Below are 17500 nucleotides of genomic sequence, written 5' to 3'. Positions count from 1 at the left end.
GTGTGTGTGTGTGAGAGTGTGTGTGTGTGAGAGTGTGTGTGTGTGTGAGAGTGTGTGTGTGTGAGAGTGTGTGTGTGAGTGAGTGTGAGAGTGTGCGTGAGAGTGTGCGTGAGAGCGTGTGTGCGCGAGAGCGTGTGTGCGTGAGAGAGAGAAAGTGTTTTTGTGTTTTAATTAGTTGATTTATTGTTACTAGATTGTTGTTATATCAGTTAAAACATTTAAAAAGTGTGTGTGTGTGTTTGTGTGTGTGTGTGTGTGTGTCAGACAGCAGAGTGTGGAATCTCTATTAAAGAACATGTTTGAGGGAGAGAGAAGTGAAGCCTGTATCGTTAACGGGACTCAAGTTCTTCTTGCTTTATTAGAGACTCGCAAATCAGGGTGAGTAACACACACACACACACACACACACACACACACACACACACACACACAAGGAAGCGTTAAATAAGTGACAGATTCTGCACTAAAAGTTATTTGGACATGAAAATAAGTTCACTGACGGGTAATTGCTGTGTTGGGGGTCGAGGGTCCGGGGTCGAGGGTCAGGGGTTCATGTCCGAGGTCATGTGTTTACCTGAGTACAGGTTACTTTTGGTCAGGACAGTCTGATATGAGATATACAGCTCTGAACACGACCCTCACTTTGAGACAGACCTTAATAAGCAACAGATGTGTTCTCTCATACTGTGTGTGTGTGTGTGTGTGTGTGTGTGTGTGTGTGTGTGTGTGTGTGTGTGTGTGTGTTACAGGGTGGAGCTGATAGATCCGGGATCTCAGGCTCTGGATCAGTTGTATTCTGTAAACAACAGCATCTTACTGGGCATCGAGCCACATCTCACTCTCTACCGCCACCTACTGCTCGAACCGCCTAAAGTACTCTCACACACACACACACACACACACACACACACACACTTGTGCACATACTCATGGGCACGTGCATGTACACACCCATGCACACACAAGCTCACACAAGCTCACACAAGCTCTCTTAAACACACACACACACACACACACACACACACCTGGTGCACATACAGGTTCTACAAATCTCTTTGTATAATTAGATAATTTTTTTTATCATTAGGGTTAATCACCAGGCTCCACCCACAACCTGCAGAGCAACTCCACCCACTTTTCACTGTCTCACCGCAGCGGTGTAAATGTTAAACCTTGAACCCCCACCCCCTCCCTCCTCCCCCCCCCCCCCTCTCTCGTACAGAAGTGCAGCATGCTGACGACTCTCGGCGTTCTGGAGGAACCCTTCGGGAACGCCCGACTCCACGCCTGCAGGCTGATGGCCGCGCTGCTCCACACCCGCGCTCCCAGAATGCACCGGGAGCTCTGCCGACTCGACATGATCAACCTGCTCCTGGTGAGAACTAGACTCGAACCTCTCGACTTCTCCGACTTCTCTCTTCTCCTCCTGATCGGTAACGTTCCACTCCTCCACTCATCCTCCTGCAGGATCTCTTCTTCAAATTCACCTGGAACAATTTCCTCCATGTCCAAGTGGAGCAGTGTGTCTCGGCTGTCCTCGGCCAGAACCGGACGGGTCCAGACGGGGCGGGGGAGGAGAGTCCGGAACCCAAACGACCCGAGAGCACGAGCGCGGACACGGAGATGTTCTCACACCAGGATCTGCTCTCGCATGTAAGACCTCTGATCGTACACACCTTGACTCCGCCCTTTAAACTTATCTACACCCATTTTACACAAAGCCCCTCCCCTAGACAATCTATTCACTTGTAACCACTCAATGTTTTTGTGTGTGTGTGTGTGTGTGTGTGTGTGTGTGTGTGTGTGCAGTTGTTTCAGACCTGCAGGTTGGTACAGCGGATTCTCGACGCTTGGGAGGAGAACGACAGAACACAGTAAGGACCACGTAAAAGCTAAATGTGGTCTGCTGTGTGTGTGTGTGTGTGTGTGTGTGTGTGTGTGTGTGTGTGTGTGTGGTTTCTGATGTCTAAAATTAATTACCTAATTATTATGTTGTTAGAATGTTGTTGCAGAGATAAAACCTGTGTGTGTGTGTGTGTGTGTGTGTGTGTGTGTGTGTGTGTGTGTGTGTAAGGTCCGAGGGTGGTATGAGGAGGGGCTACATGGGGCATCTGACCCGGATAGCGAACGCGGTGGTGCAGAGTGTGGAAGGCGGCGCTGCGCAGGGTCACGTCACACAGCTAATAAACGGTACCAACTGATTTTTTTTCTCATTTGCATGAGTGTTTACATAATGGGCCAGGGGTAGCTCAGTGGTTAAGGCATTGGACTACGGTTCAGAAGATCCCAGGTTCAAACCCCACAACCACCAAGTTGCCACTGTTGGGCCCTTGAGCGCGGCCCTTAACCCTCAACTGCTCAGATGTGTAATGAGATAAAAATGTAAGTCGCTCTGGATAAGAGCGTCTGCCAAATGTACTAATGTAAATGTAAATAATGAGTGTGTTCTGCTGTTTCACTCCTGAGTGTGTGAATCCACTTAAAAACTAAATCACAGAAATCTGCTCTCAGGGTTAAATCAGTAATTTATTTCATTCAATCGCAAACTTACTGACTTTTATGTTGTTTATCTTAACGAGCCGAAGTCACTGGATCTTAAAAGAAATTCATACAAATGATTAATTTTCCTTCAATAAGCGCGCACACACACACACACACACACGCACACACACACACGCACATTTAGTTCCTGGTCAAAAAAAAAAATTTTGATTTGGAAACTCTTAAACCAAAATGTTTTTTGTTGTTGTTTTTTTTAAAGTGTGTGTGTGTGTTTTCAGGTCTACCTGAGGATTACAGAGGACGCTGGCAGAAATTTGTTGATGAAACTTTAGCGGAGACTAACAAGAGAAACGCAGTGGATCTGGTAAGATAAAAAAAAAGAATAAGTGTGTCTTACGGCGAAAATAAATCACTGAACATCACAATATTTTGAATAATAATAAAATTACATGTTTATACCATGTATTTATTTTCAATTAAAAGAAAATTTACATATTCATATTGTTTACTTTAACTTATTTTTATTGTTTTAAATGTTTTTAATATTCTAATAAATATTAAGCGGCACGGTGGTGTAGTGGTTAGCATCGTCGTCCTGCACCACCAGGGTCCGGGTTCAATTCCCGCCTTTGTTTTGTGTGCATGGAGTTTGTATGTTCTCCTCGTGCTTGGTGGGTTTCCTCCGGGTCCTCCGGTTTCCTCCCACCGTCCAATGACCTGCAGATGAGGCTAATTGGAATATTCACATTTCCTGTTGTGTGTGTGTGTGTGTGTGTGTGTTTCAGGTCTTTTCTGATTACCAGATGCAGCAGATGACGGCAAACTTTGTGGATCAGTTTGGATTTAATGATGATGAGTTTGGAGAACACGACGAAGGCATCAAGTAACTTCACGCCCTCTTTATAAACGTGTTATAAACATGTTGTAAATGTCTCAGACACTCAGATGGAAAGAATGCTTATGACTAGCGCTTCTGACCCCGCCCTAGCAGTGCGCCCTCTGCCAATCCCCCTTCCCCCCCCGCGCCTCTTGTGCCTCTGATCATTTCACCTTAATCCAGTTATAGTATTCATTATTCTGTGTGTGTGTGTGTGTGTGTGAGATTATTGTGTAGTGTGTGATGATTTATGAGATGTGTGTGTGTGTGTTTCAGTGCAGCGTTCAGTCGTATGGGAGGAGTGAAGTGCACCCTGGTGGATGAAGGCGTGAGTCTCAGCGTGTTTAACCTGCTTTCACAGCTCACACTCACATTAGCGCGAGGACTCTTATTATAGCGAGTGTCAGCAATGGGAACTTTTATAAGGAGACTTTTATTTTACAGAGAGCTAAAACAAATAATTACTTTTAATGTCTCTGGTATTCCGCATACAGTACGTGACTAAGGTTTTGTGTGTGTGTGTGTGTGTGTGTAGCCGAGCGCGGGAGCGTTTCAGGCCTGCACTAAGGGTAAAATCCGTGCGTTTGATGACGCCGATGAGGAGGAGGACATCTGGGAGGATAAAGAAATCAACTATGCAGCACAAGTGAAGTCTAGAACCAGGTCACATGATCATGCTTCTGTCCACACTGAGAGTACAGAGTATAAAAGCTCCCACTAGGCCACGTCACACATTTCGGTCTAAACCCCTGTGCGTTTCCCGCGGCAGGTTCGGTGTGACTCCGGCTCTGAAGACCGAGGTGGAGGGCGGGGCTCTGAGGCGTCTGGGGTCACCTGACCTGGAGTGTTTTCCAGACGGCAAGCAGAGTCCGGACGGTAGCAGGAGTGAGGACGCGGACAAGGACAGCAGCCTTCCTCAGAGTGAGCACCTACTGACCAGTGTTACCCTTTAGGGAAGGAGTCTCCACTTCCAGTGCTGTTTAACTATTATTATAATAATAAAGTAATAATTTTACTCTCTCTCTCCATATGTAGGTCTCTCTCTCTCTCTCTCTCTCTCAATATTCAAGGCATGACTAATATTTTCATTCTCAGTAAAAAGCTTACAAAAAAAACAGGAATATATATATATATTCCACACAGTGGAACCTCAGATCACGAGCATAATTCGTCCCAGAAGCGGGCTTGTATTCCAAAACACTTGGAAACCAAGTTTAATTTTCCCATAAGAAATAATGAAAACTCAAATTATTTGTTCCACAGCCCAAAAAATAAATACATAAAATAATTAATACAAAATATAAAGTAAAAAAAAAAAAATAACCTGCACTTTACCTTTTAAAAAAAAAGTAAAAGTAAATCCCGACAAATAAACGTTTCCATTTATGTGTGTGCGCACATAATTTGACACCGTGCTGGTTCACAAACACACACACACTGAAGGCGAGAGAGAAAGAGAGAACCAGCACGGTGTCAAACTACGCGCGCGCCCACACATTACGACAGGCTGAGGGAGAAAACGTGCGCACGGATGTTGATTATACCAGTAAGAGACGCGCACTAAGACCCAGCAGGGGAGACGATTACCCACGATTCTGCAGCGCAAGAGGAAGAAACACGCTCGGCGTCAAAATAAGAAGCACGTGTGTGATTATATGATACGCCGTACTTGTAAACCAAGACTTGTTCGTTTTTCAAGTCAAAATTTCTAAAAAAATCTTTGCTCGTCTTGTGGAACGCTCACAAACAGCGTTACTCGTAATCCGAGGTTTCACTGTGTGTAATCTATATACAGTATATATAAAACTCTGCAGTCAAAGAGAAAGTGTCTCTCTCTCTGTCTCAATCTCTCTCTCTCTCTCTCTCTCGGAGCAGGTCCTGGTTGGGTGGCGAGTTTTGAGGATGATTTTAACTTTAAGGCAGACTTTGCGGGCGTGGCTATCGACAGCGGGTCAGGCGTGTGGGGCAGCACCACGGCTCCGCTGAACGACAGCGAGGATAAGGGCTGGGCCACGTTCACCGACTTCCAGCCTTTCTGCTGGTGAGTTCACGCACCCCTGTCTAAACTCCTCTTCAGTGAAATTTACTAAGGAAAGCATCTCTGACGGAGTGTGTCTCATGCGTTGTGTGTCTCATGCGTTGTGTGTCTCTTGCGGTGTGTGTGTCTCTTGCGGTGTGTGTGTCTCTTGCGGTGTGTGTGTCTCTTGCGGTGTGTGTGTCTCTTGCGGTGTGTGTGTCTCTTGCGGTGTGTGTGTCTCTTGCGGTGTGTGTGTCTCTTGCGGTGTGTAGCTCAGACTCCGGAGCGCGCTGCAGCTCTCCTGTCGACTCGGAGACCTCGGATAAACAGGATCAGGAAGGTGAGGACGCTCTCGCTTTCCCTTCGTGTGTTCTTTATCTGATTTGCTCCACATATAGAAAACATGTGCGTGTGTGTGTTTCAGACAGGGGCTCGGCGGCGTGTGTGTGGAACGTGTGTGGAGCGAGGAAAGCTCCTCTGGTGGCGTCGGACAGCAGCTCCAGCGGCTCAGATAGTGAGGATGATGAGGAGAGGAGCGACGCAAGCGGAGACAAGGACAGCATAACAGAGAAAACTGAGAAAGCCACCTTCAGCGGGTACACACACACACACACACACACACCATTACACAGCCTCAAGTCTTTCCTCCTTACGTCTAAAACACGGAGCCAGTTTGCAATGACGTCGTTTTGGGTCAGTTGCAAAATGCACCCAATGGATTTTGATGTTGTCCTCCTGGGGGACTTGTACAGTCGCCAGCAAACGTGGCCTATTTGATCTCTGGACAATTAGGATGCAAAATTATGAAGGGGTTTTTGGTCTCTCAATCAGGTCAGCCGTGACGATGCCTTAAACTTGTGTCAAAAAGTAGCTGATAACGTCCTGAGTGACATCAAAATGAATCTGGGTCCTTTTGAAGGTCTTGGCATAAAATTCCCTTTATTCTACGAGTCGCAATGCTATTGGTATGTCTCCTTTAAATGTATTCGCCCCCTGTGTTTACTGTCCTTCTGGTGCTTGGACCCGCTCATCATTGCTTGCAACTGTATATTATTTTAATTAAAATGTAGACACTTTTTAAACACATACGTGTAAGACTATACACACACATACACATACACACACACACACACGAGGTGTATGTTCCTGACCCGATGTTTTTTTGCTCTTAACCGTTCCAGCGATTCGGACACCAAGTCGCCAGACGTCGTAGCCGAACCACCTCCAGCGACGGAGCAGAAGACGGACTGAAGGGGAACACGTGAGTTTGCGACTGCGCGTCACGTCACGCTTCACACATTTGCATCATGCCGTACTCACGGCTTCATCGCTCTGTGTCTCTCTTTTTAGGGAAGGCGTTAAAGGTCTGACGAAAACGCTCGGAGTCTCCTCCTCCTTCTCCTCCTCCTCCAAAAGGTGTTTGTGACATCATCACTGCCCCGCCCACAACAAAACAAGCGTTGGTTTCCCCTGAGTGTGTTCACGTTATAACCCAGGACTGAAAGGCAGCGTGTGAGTGATTCTCCTCCGTGAGCAGCGGCGAGCCGGGCCGCGGCACCGAGGTGTAATAATGCGGATTACTGCAGTTATTAATGTTTATAAACACGAGTACAGCTGAAATCTACAGTTAGCGTGGCTTCTTCTTACGGCTACATACACTGGCTATTTATAACACACACACACACACACACAGCATTAACTTACTGCTGGAGTCTCTACGACAGGCTTATGACATGTTCACAGTGGTGACATTAGGGTTTATGGTACACTGCGCTCCAAACTCCAAACGGACACTTTTTATTCTTCTTTTGCAAGTTCTCAGCGCGTTCCTGAAGCTTTAATGAGGTTCGTCTCTGAATCGCCCACATCGTTTCTGTTTGTCCAGCCGAGACGAAAGAACCGCAGAAGGGGACGAAAGAGCCGACTAATGTAAAACTGAGGTTTACGTTTAAAATCAAATAAAATTAATCATAATGACATCATTATTTAAAAATAAAAAGTGTAAATTTGGAGACAAACTAAACAAAGTAACTAAATAATAACTGAATTACTGTATTTATACATATTGAAAAATCTTTTTTTGTTTGTTTTACTTTATTTTTTCAGTTCCTCTTTATTATTTTTTAAATTTTCTTTTTACTTTTCATATTAATTTTGCACTTAAGGTTATTTTAATGGCTGCGCTCACCATTACAATTAGGCTCTGATGATTTAATTAATAAGTAAATAACTAAACAAATTAATTAATAATTTTCTTGTTCAAAAATATTCTTTTTTTTTTATTAGTGAATTATTTTTATATTATAATTATCATGTAAGTTTTATGGCTCTCTTTGTCCTCCATAGGAAATTCCTACACAGTCATCTAAAGTAAATTTCTCTCTATATATAAACACCTGTTTCACAAAAGCCTTCATGTTTTTTTTATTTGTTTAATATTTTTAAATAACTGAATATTTTCTCTAACTTAAAAAAAAACACAGAGCAAGAATAAAAATGTAACGTTATAGTAATAGTGTAGGGGTGCCAACATTTATGCACTGGACCATAATGCCCGGTGGGGGGGTGGGGGGGTGGGGTGATATGCAAAAACTCAAATACTGATGTGAATGTGAATAGAGTATACATTAGCACTTTTTGTCCGTAAATAAAAAAGAAAATGATACAAAAGCATTTTTTTAAATTGATAAAATAATTATAAGTTAATGTGTAACCAAATGAATAGATTATAATGTCTATGTAATAAACATATATAAATGTATATATTCATTAATTAGTAAAACCAAAATAAATAAACAAATGTTTTTAAAACCGGAATATGTTTTTTCAATTAGCAACAAGAATCAAATACAGTCATTTTTCTCCAAACATTTATCAATACACTTAGAAACTTTACAACCTGTAAGGGTTCTACTGTAGTTCCTGTATCAAGAGAACCCTTCACGGTTCTGCTTAGACCCCTTAAACCAAGTGTCTCATTTAAATTACTTCAAACGTCCATCAGAGTAAAAGAAATTAATTTAAATCTTCATTAGAAAAAAAATAAATAAATAAACGTCCAGAGAAGGCAGATGCCAGACGTTATCGTGGTCGTGTAATAGAGCCATTATAAGCCTGTATAAGTATGCGTTAGTTACAACTTGCAGGATGAGAATAAAAAGTGTAATAAGAATCACGGTTCCGTACGCAGCGCTCATGAATGTGTTATGAAGACCCCAATGTAGGCAGCCTTTAAATAAATGAATGTGCAATAAGCTTTTACTGTGTGGCTGTGTTACTTATTCCATTGTGTGTGTGTGTGTGTGTGTGTGTGTGAGTGTGTAAGAGATTATTTTTAAAAACCTTTTCTTTCCCCCACAATCTTTCCCAGACGCTGCATCATAAGAGTGCCGTAACCTGCCGTAAGCGCATCATAAAAAAAATCCCATCCGTGTACCTACAGTGCCATGGCTGTGATTCTAACTCTCACTGCTTACTGTTAGTCACTTTATTTATTTTCTCTTCATGAATGCTGTCATGACACACTGTGACCCCAGCACATTGCCTGTGTCTGATTGGCTGGAACAGGTCATGTGACGCGGCGTTATGACACACTTATGTCAGGCTGACGAGTGCGCTGTGGGCGGTAGCTTGTTTTCTCAGGTATGATGATCGCGTATTTATTTTATTGTTCTTTTTGTTCTAAAAGACTCGGAGGCAGAAATGATCATGTGATAGTTTTACATTATTTTGACGTTTATGACGTCTGAGTGCGTTCATGTTTTCATCAGGTGTAGAAATGAAATGATTAAGTGTAGATATAAACATTATCACTGTGTAAATCAGTACAGACTACAGAGCCACTGTGTGTGTGTGTGTGTGTGTGCGTGTGCAATAACATGAGGCGGCTTTGATCATTGGATTTGGCTTCACAACACACACACACACACACACACACACCCTGTGTTTTAAGTTATTTGTGAATTTGCACATTTCTCAGCTGGGTTCGTTTATTTGCACTGTTCAAACTTGACTCTTTAAAACCAGAAATTATAAAATGCTGTTGACGACGATGGTGGTGATGATGATGGTGATGATGATGGTGATGGTGATGATGATGGTGGTGATGCTGGTGATGATGGTGGTGGTGGTGGTGATGATGGTGGTGGTGATGATGATGGTGATGATGGTGATGGTGATGGTGATGATGGTGATGATGATGGTGATGAACAACATGATTGGGAAGATTATGAAGGATTGTGACAACGTGGATGAAGATGAGATGATGGTGATGATGGCAAAGACTGTAATGCTGTAACGTGATGATGGTGATATTGATGGTGGAGGTGATGACGGTGATGACGGTGATGGATTTAGGTAATGATTGCGGTGATAATGGAGCTGATGGTCGTGGTGATGAATGTTACAGATGAACGTGAGGTTATTGAGTGGTGATGAGTTCCAGATATGTACATACATGAACAGGTCAAGTGTTTTTTTTTCTGTTTGTTTTTAAGAAAGCTTAATGATAAACAAACAAACAAGCCATGTTCACATGTTGAGACCGAGCTTCTCATCTCACAGAACAAACACCACATGATGTGAGTGTGTGTGTTTGTGGATAAAACTTTCGTTATAAACAATGTCTTTAAATTAAGCTCACATTCACATAATCATTAATGTTTAAACACGTGCAACAACGTGAACATTAACGTGTGTTTCATCAAGGAGGAGGAGGAAATTTCGGAGATGCAACACACACACACACACACACTGCTGTGGTTTACAGGGACATAATGGCAAGCAGTAGAGTTTTTTATTTTATTTAGTATTGTTGTGCTGTAGGCCACGCCCACCTGGGGTTTAACTCCAGTTGATGAGATACAGAACGGCGCTGTGTTACACTCATGATGATGATGATCATTTTTCCCATCCACTTCTTTCTGGTTTTATCGCTCTAACACGTGTGTGTGTGTGTGTGTGTGTGTGTGTCAGAGTACTCACTCGTTTACTTCTACACTGCCTTCTGCTCTGTTTCTATTGTATTTCTTTTGGCTCTTTTATCGCGTCTTCCAGATTCCCTGCACTTTGTTTCCTCTGGTTTATGCAGCAGCTGTTCTGTTCGTGGTGCCTCTACAGTAGCACTTGACTTCCTGTTTGTAAAAAAAATGATGTACAAAAATGTAGTAAATATTCCAGTAGCCGATTTAGTGTCACAGTGTCGCTGCGGTCGTGTGTTTTTACTCTCGTCTCTTTATGACTGTAAAACCCATCGTACTATGATTCCTCCCTCACACCATCCTGTCGTCTCAGTTTCTGCTCCAGTCGCGACACCAGACTTTGTGTGAAATTAAAACTTTTTCTTACTGAAAGTTGATTTTTTTTTTTTCTTCCCAGGTTGTCTTAATTGCAGTTTCAGGTTATTAACTCTTAGTTATGGTGTGTGTGTGTGTGTGTGTGTGTGTGTGTGTGAGATGGGTAACGTGAACCTGAGGGAAAAATAATAAACATGCACTGTGTCTAAACATGTAGACAAAATGCTGGTGTATAATAATAATAATAATAATAATAATAATAATAAAATCATATATTTTAATCGAGTGTTGTAAAGTATCTCCTGCCTTCAGCTTGTGTGTGTTTTTATTGTAATTTTTTTTTATTATTCTTATTTACGCGGTTCTGTACTTCTTTATTTTGGCTTTATCAAATCAATAAAGATTTCTCACATGTGAAGATGTCGAATATTATTTTATTATTCTCCTAAACACCTGCACAGACATTTCTTCCAGCTCTGATTGGATAGAGGTACAGGCCACGCCCACACAGGTCTGAGTCCAGAGCCACAAAAGGGTCTAATTGGCGCACTGCTGGCTTTACGGGTTGATGAGGGTTCTATTGGACTGGACCGTTTTTGTAATGTTTGGCTGTAAATTAATTAAAGATCAGAGTGAAGAGTGTTTAAACGACACTTTAGGTGTTAAATTTTAGATGTTAATTTTTTTTAACATTAACATTTTTACACTTTTATATTGAAATAATTTTTACAGTTTACACTTTCATTTTCTAAATCTTGTTCCTATTCCTTTAAATTGCTACTTTAATTCTATTTTATTTTATCAGTTAATTTCAAGTTTACTGCCAATTCTATCTTTAGTACAATTGTATTTATTAAAGTAAATTTCTCATAATGTATTTTTATTTTGTAATGTAAATATAATTGAGCTATTTCAGGTCAGGGTGAGTCGCGTAAACGTTTCAGTTCACTGTGTGTCTTTCTGTATGTGACAGATTTTAATTAGCAAATAATTTGCGATCATGATGAACCTCTATTATGTAAATATGCACACTTTATCCAAAAACATTATTTATTTATAATTGTTTGGTGGTTCTTGTTCTTGGGTTCTCTTCTGATGGTCTGGTGTTTAGCTGTAGGATTCCACAGACACAATGTTAATGATTTAGAACCGCAAAATCCTTTACAATCTCTCAGGATCGAGAACCTTCAAGAGCTCTTCTGTTTGTCTACCTGTTTAAAGGTTCTGTGTAGAACTCTACAGCTAGGTTTCCTTCATCTGAAGGGGTTTAAGGTCCCATCACACACTTAGCCAATCTATACACACACTTAAAATTAAACGTGTTCTTCATCGGTTCTTAAGAGCTTGTTAGAATATTCATTACTAATGAACTAGTTATTGATGATTCCTTGGCTTCCACAGGAGGAGCCACGTCTACTGGGAGTGTTTTCATTACATACAGGCCAATTATAATAATTATATAATTACTTATATAATTGCATTTATATAATTGATGAATCAGTGATAATTAATTTTAAATTAAATTAAAAACTTATTGAGGACCTTAACAGTTCTAAATTGTGTACATACATTACTTAGTTTAGATTATTTAGCTAGAAACGTGTGTTAACCTCTGTGTACACGCTTAACGGGGACAGGGTTCTAACGAAGAGTTCTAGGGTTCTACACAGGACCAGTATTTCACGAATGAGGAAATCTTTATTTTGAAAGTGTGTAAGAATTTGAAAATGCCACAACAGATGATGTGAGTAAAGTGAAACCCATTTAGGAAGCTGAACTCCTCACACCCCTTCTGAGGAACCCTGAAGGAACCCGGTCTCCCTCTGAAGGTGGAAGCTGTGGCTGAAGGGTGTTTTCTGTAATACAAGATGCAGAAATTTTCTTCTTTTTTTGAGAATAAACGGAGGTGAAAATATCTGACATGCAAACCGGTAAATGGTTCCGAGCAGCAGATGTGTGTTTGAAGAACCTCAGAGTGAATACTTTTATTAGGAACGTGTAGGAGAACCGAGTACGACAGCGCTCCTACAGGAGAGGAACGTCACGTCAGGAGGGAGGGGGAAAAAGAAAAAAAGAAAAAAAAAGAAAAAAGGAAGAGCCATGTGTTGGGTTAGGGGTGGGCTTCAGTGTGTGTGTGTAAATATTTTCTCAGCACTTGTGGAACCTGTCTGTCTGCTTTGTGTGTGTGAGAGTGTGTGTGTGTGAGAGAGAGAGGGAGAGAGAGAGAGAGAGAACACAGCCTGTGGTGTAGAGAAAAACAGAAAGCAGACAGGAGAACTTTTAAACGTCTGACGTGGACTTGCCTAAAAGCGAGTGTGTGAAGGAGTGTGTGTGTGTGTGTGAAAGCATGAATCTGTAAAGAGGTCCAAGGCAATCATCGTGAGTGTGTGTGTGTGTGTGTGTGTGTGTGTGTGTGTTGAAGAGAGAGAGAGAGAGAGAGAGAGTGAGAGTCGTCTCATGGAGAGGCTCCTCTCTGGCTATGGGGGGATGTCAGAGTTTTACTGGCTCTGGGGACGAGGCCTCACACACTCTGACTGTGGAGAACTATGGAGACATCAACGCACTGAAACTGTGAGTGTGAACACACATACACACATTACACATACACTATACACTAATTAGCACACACACATTTGGAAAAGACGGAGAGTGTGAAATCACAAAAAAACTGATGTTTAACTGTGTGATTGAAAATGTGTGTGTGTGTGTGTGTGTGTGTGTGTGTGTGCACGCACACGTGTGGGTGTGTTTTAATATCCTAGTGAGACCACATTTCAGTGTAATATCTGACACTTATGACCTTGTGGGGACATTTCTAGTCCAGGTCCCCACAAAACAAAACAAAAAATGTTTGTTTGTTATTTTGTTTGTTTGTAAAATAAAATTAACCTGCTGCATTAACTTTCCTTTCAGAGCTTCTGGGTCAGAAATAATTTCAATTTAGCATTGCTTTGAATAGTTGCATTAATGAATATGTCCAAGGTGTGTGTGTGTGTGTGTGTGTGTGTGTTCGCGCGCGTGTGTGTGTGCCTTTTTTGCAACATGCAGCACCTGTTCATGGGTAAACACTTATTACGTATTTACATTCTGTGTGCTGGACAGGAAGTGAATAAAAGCATCATGCTGTAAAACATCAGTGCTTTACACCAGAGTCTGGATCCTGCGCTCTGATTGGTCAGAAAGTGTTGATTAATTCTTTCTAACAGCAGCTTTGACAGTACTGCAGGTTTATCTTAATGCGCTCGCTCTAATATGTCATGGTTTCCATAGTAACGGCTAGTTCACAGCAGCGTGTATGTATTAGTGTTAGTGTTGTAAGGATGCAGGTGTTATTCAGTTCTCCTTTTTTTTGGGGGGGGATCCTCATTGGGTTCTGTCTTGAACCGTACAGCAGAGTGTCTCCTATTGTGGTTTACGGTTCTGTGTCCGGGTCCTAAAGGACGCTGCCTGTTCTGTAAGACGAGCTTGAGCGTCCGATATTTATAAAAGAAAATAAAAAGTTAAAAGAAATATATTAATAATATAAGACACTTTTTAAGGTGTGTTTGCTCGAATCCTTAATGGCTCTATGTGGAACCGTACAGCCGTTTGTTTCAGAAAGCGACGTCACACGTTACAAGTTTATGGAACTGAACTTCATGAAACTGTGTTTCTCTATCAGAATAAATAAAAGTAGAACCATTTTAGAAAGTTACAGAACCGCTATAATTCTATAGTCGGGCAGTGAAGAATATTTTATATTTTAAGATGGCCCTGGTTAAAAAACGGTTTTATATGGGGCACTACAACAGGTGGGTTCCTTTTTCAGAAACGGTTCTCATTAGAACACATTTAGGAAGCTGTATTGTCTCTTTATGGTTTAGAACTTTGCTAAAGGTTGTGTAAGGCCTTACACCTCCAGGGTTGAGGGTCCAATTCCCGCTTCAGCTCCAGGTGTGTGGACTTTGCACGTTCTCCCTGTGCCTGATGGGTTTTCTCTAGGTACTTATGACATTTTCTGTCGTGAGAATGTCTTCTACAGTCTTGGTTGTATCTTTGGAGGAACCCTCATACAGGAGGTTTTGCTCTCTGCTGTTAAAGATCAGAAATTCAGGAAGTCACATCAGTTGAAACGCTTCAAGGTTCTCAGAGGAACATTAAGATGCACAGAATTGTCCAAATAACCATTTTGAGAACGCAGTTCAGTAATTATCTAGTAATATGTTGCTAATTTGCATTAATATGCGTAATACAGTGTTGCCGTGGTTTTTAGGGAAATAACACTGCAATAAAAACCTCAGAGAGCGGTGCTATGTCTAACAGAGAACCGTGAGAGGGTCCCAGCAGCACCTTTGGGTGGTTCTGTTGGCTGATGATGTTTCTGTGCGAGTTTGTTCCCACTCTCTCACCAGGTCTATAGAGGCATTTCCTGCAAAATGCTGCCACATGGTTCTGCGCGGTCCGTCCCCTCCTCACTGCTCCTCTGTATCTGTAAATCTGCTCTATGTCTAAATGCTTCTAACAGAACCGGCTGTGACGTGGGGAACCGCTGCTGCACTCCACCTCCGTCACCAACACAATTGCTTCCTCATGTTTGGCTTCGATCCACATACTGACTTCCAGAGTGTGTGTTCCAGCCATCGCTTCACAGCCGTGCGAGTTCAATCGCAGAACCGATCGTGCGTCAGAGACGGACACGAGAACCGGCACCTCGCCGTTCTCTGGCACAATAATGTAAAAATGATCAGTTGGTGTGACTGTGAGCGAGCGCACTCCTGCGTACCAGCTACGCTACTGAAGCCAAAGCAAACAGAACGGCGTCCTGGTCAAACATTCAGCAGAACACACCCTTTCTGTTTCTCTGTGAGTAGAACCAAACGTTCTCATTCAGGAGAAATTAATTTCCACCGAATGTCCATAAGATCTTGGAGTAATACTTTTTATTAAATCTAGCGCACTTTTCCTATCGGCTTCAGGTTGCTCCCTCATGGAAACCTTGGTGGTGTTCTTTTGATAGTTCCTATAATGGTTCTCCATTCTTAAACCTTCAGAACTTTCTTTAGTTGTCCTTCTACAAGGTTCACCACAGGTTCTCAGGATGGTTCTTTGGATTCTGAATCCTGAATCCGGAACTGTCTCTTCTTAACGCTTTTTTTTAATCACTAATGGTTCTTATTACTGAATAAGTTCTAGCTTGGAACCTTTTCACAAAGCTGCACACTCTGCTGTAGGGTTCCACACAGAACCATTAAAAATTTCTCCAAACCAGTAAACTAATCAACTCATAGTCAACTAATCAACTAATTTTAAATAAATTAAAATTTTTAAAGGTTTAAAATCCCGCTCCTTTATAAAACGTGTATCAGATACTGTAGTTCTCCAAGTAGAATCTCCTTCTAAAGAAAGATAGATTCATGAACCATCCAAAGAACCTCTTTAAATTATAATATTATTTCTAAAATCTTATTAGAGCCCTTTTTGTCTTCTGTTAAAAATTAATTAATTAATTAATTAATTAATATTTTATGTAAAATTTTACAACTTGACTTTCTTTACATAAACAATCCTATTCGGACCTGTTTCGAAATCTAGACCCATTAATCAACAAAAAGAACCAATGGGGAACCTTTTTAGCGGTGTCTAGTAGGTAGTCACGCCTTTGTAATGATGAGGTTCTAGATGTTCAAAAGACAATAATGATATGAAACCCACATGTATATGGTTCCTTCAACTGTTGCTTGACTATTTTTAGGAATTTACTTTGCTATAAGGTATCAGGTTCTATGTAGAACTTTTCTCAGATAAACTCATGAAGAATATGTTTTGAAAGTGTAGAAACTGTAAGTTTTAAAAAAGAATAAAGCTTCTAACCTCAATCTCCTCAAAAAGACTAAATTTAGAACCATGAAAAGTTCTTCTGCTTGTATCTCTTTGAGAACAAGGAGTTAATTAGAGAGTGTTTGAAGTAGAACCTTCTTAGGAACTAAAATGAATTTCAGTACCAAAATAACCCTTGAAGGAACTTTAATGGAACTTTAATGTAAAACTTTAGACAGGTTCTGGATCTGAAAACTGGAGTTTGGACTGTGAGCTTTACAGCGGTTCTTTCAGCGTTTTTTGAAAATAAGGAACCTTAATGTTTCTAAATGTTTTAATAAAATGCGTTTTTGTTACTAAAGCTTACTTTTGGTAGTTTAGAGGATTTTTCAAGTGTGTGTGTGTGTGTGTTGGGGGGGGGGGGTTGTGTGTGTGTGTGTGTGTGTTTATGCTTGTGTCTGTTTCTTTTAGTGTGTTTGTTAGTCTGTGTGTGATTGCGTATATATGTGTGTGTGCGCGCGTGTGTGTGTGTGGGTGTTTTGACAAAAATGTACAAGGAATTTTTTATTTTATTTACATTATACATGACAATGTTATGTTGCTTTAGTAATTGGAAAAAGCACACACACACACACACACACATTCTTTCCTGTGACTGTTCGGTCATTTCAAGGTTTTACACTGAAGTCCTGATTGACGTTATCAGGACTTTCCCTTGCTGTGTAAACAGACACACACACACACACACACACACACACACACATAAAGAGCCATTTTGTGTGTGTTTGCAGTGTGACTCGACTGTTTTGCATGCAGTTAAATTAGCCCATTAGCCCAGTGCCTTACGGTTTCTATAGTAACGGCTCAGTTAGAGATGGATGTGATCATCATCACCTTTATCTTTGTCATCATCCTCTTCATCATCATCTTCCTCATTCTGATGAGCAGCTGCAGAAAGTCAAAGCTCTGAGTTTCTAGAATTCACAAAAACTCAAGCATGCAGGCGAAACTGAT

General features: G+C 41.4%; 2 protein-coding genes across 3 annotated transcripts in view; both read left to right on the top strand.

Annotated features, from left to right (window-relative positions):
* The window catches only part of ppp6r2b (protein phosphatase 6, regulatory subunit 2b), a 22521-nt gene extending 14565 nt beyond the window's left edge, over window positions 1-7956 (top strand). For both annotated transcript variants that reach the window (XM_053500623.1, XM_053500622.1), the window contains exons 8-23: window positions 265-378; window positions 750-873; window positions 1223-1375; window positions 1468-1653; window positions 1810-1874; window positions 2075-2190; window positions 2781-2866; window positions 3288-3385; window positions 3656-3707; window positions 3915-4042; window positions 4149-4300; window positions 5255-5420; window positions 5669-5736; window positions 5821-5992; window positions 6578-6657; window positions 6747-7956. In XM_053500623.1, the coding sequence (XP_053356598.1) occupies window positions 265-378; window positions 750-873; window positions 1223-1375; window positions 1468-1653; window positions 1810-1874; window positions 2075-2190; window positions 2781-2866; window positions 3288-3385; window positions 3656-3707; window positions 3915-4042; window positions 4149-4300; window positions 5255-5420; window positions 5669-5736; window positions 5821-5992; window positions 6578-6647 (1750 nt within the window). In that variant the 3' untranslated portion in view covers window positions 6648-6657; window positions 6747-7956. The remainder of the gene's footprint in view (window positions 1-264; window positions 379-749; window positions 874-1222; window positions 1376-1467; window positions 1654-1809; window positions 1875-2074; window positions 2191-2780; window positions 2867-3287; window positions 3386-3655; window positions 3708-3914; window positions 4043-4148; window positions 4301-5254; window positions 5421-5668; window positions 5737-5820; window positions 5993-6577; window positions 6658-6746) is intronic.
* A 4880-nt stretch (window positions 7957-12836) lies between these two features.
* The window catches only part of LOC128527565 (MOB kinase activator 2), a 9521-nt gene continuing 4857 nt past the window's right edge, over window positions 12837-17500 (top strand). The window contains exon 1 of the mRNA XM_053500001.1: window positions 12837-13261. Coding sequence (XP_053355976.1) covers window positions 13170-13261 — 92 coding nt within the window. The 5' untranslated portion in view covers window positions 12837-13169. The remainder of the gene's footprint in view (window positions 13262-17500) is intronic.

Source organism: Clarias gariepinus, chromosome 7 (genome assembly GCF_024256425.1).
Source record: "Clarias gariepinus isolate MV-2021 ecotype Netherlands chromosome 7, CGAR_prim_01v2, whole genome shotgun sequence".
Taxonomy (NCBI): domain Eukaryota; kingdom Metazoa; phylum Chordata; class Actinopteri; order Siluriformes; family Clariidae; genus Clarias; species Clarias gariepinus.
This window is presented reverse-complemented; position numbering and strand designations above follow the sequence as displayed.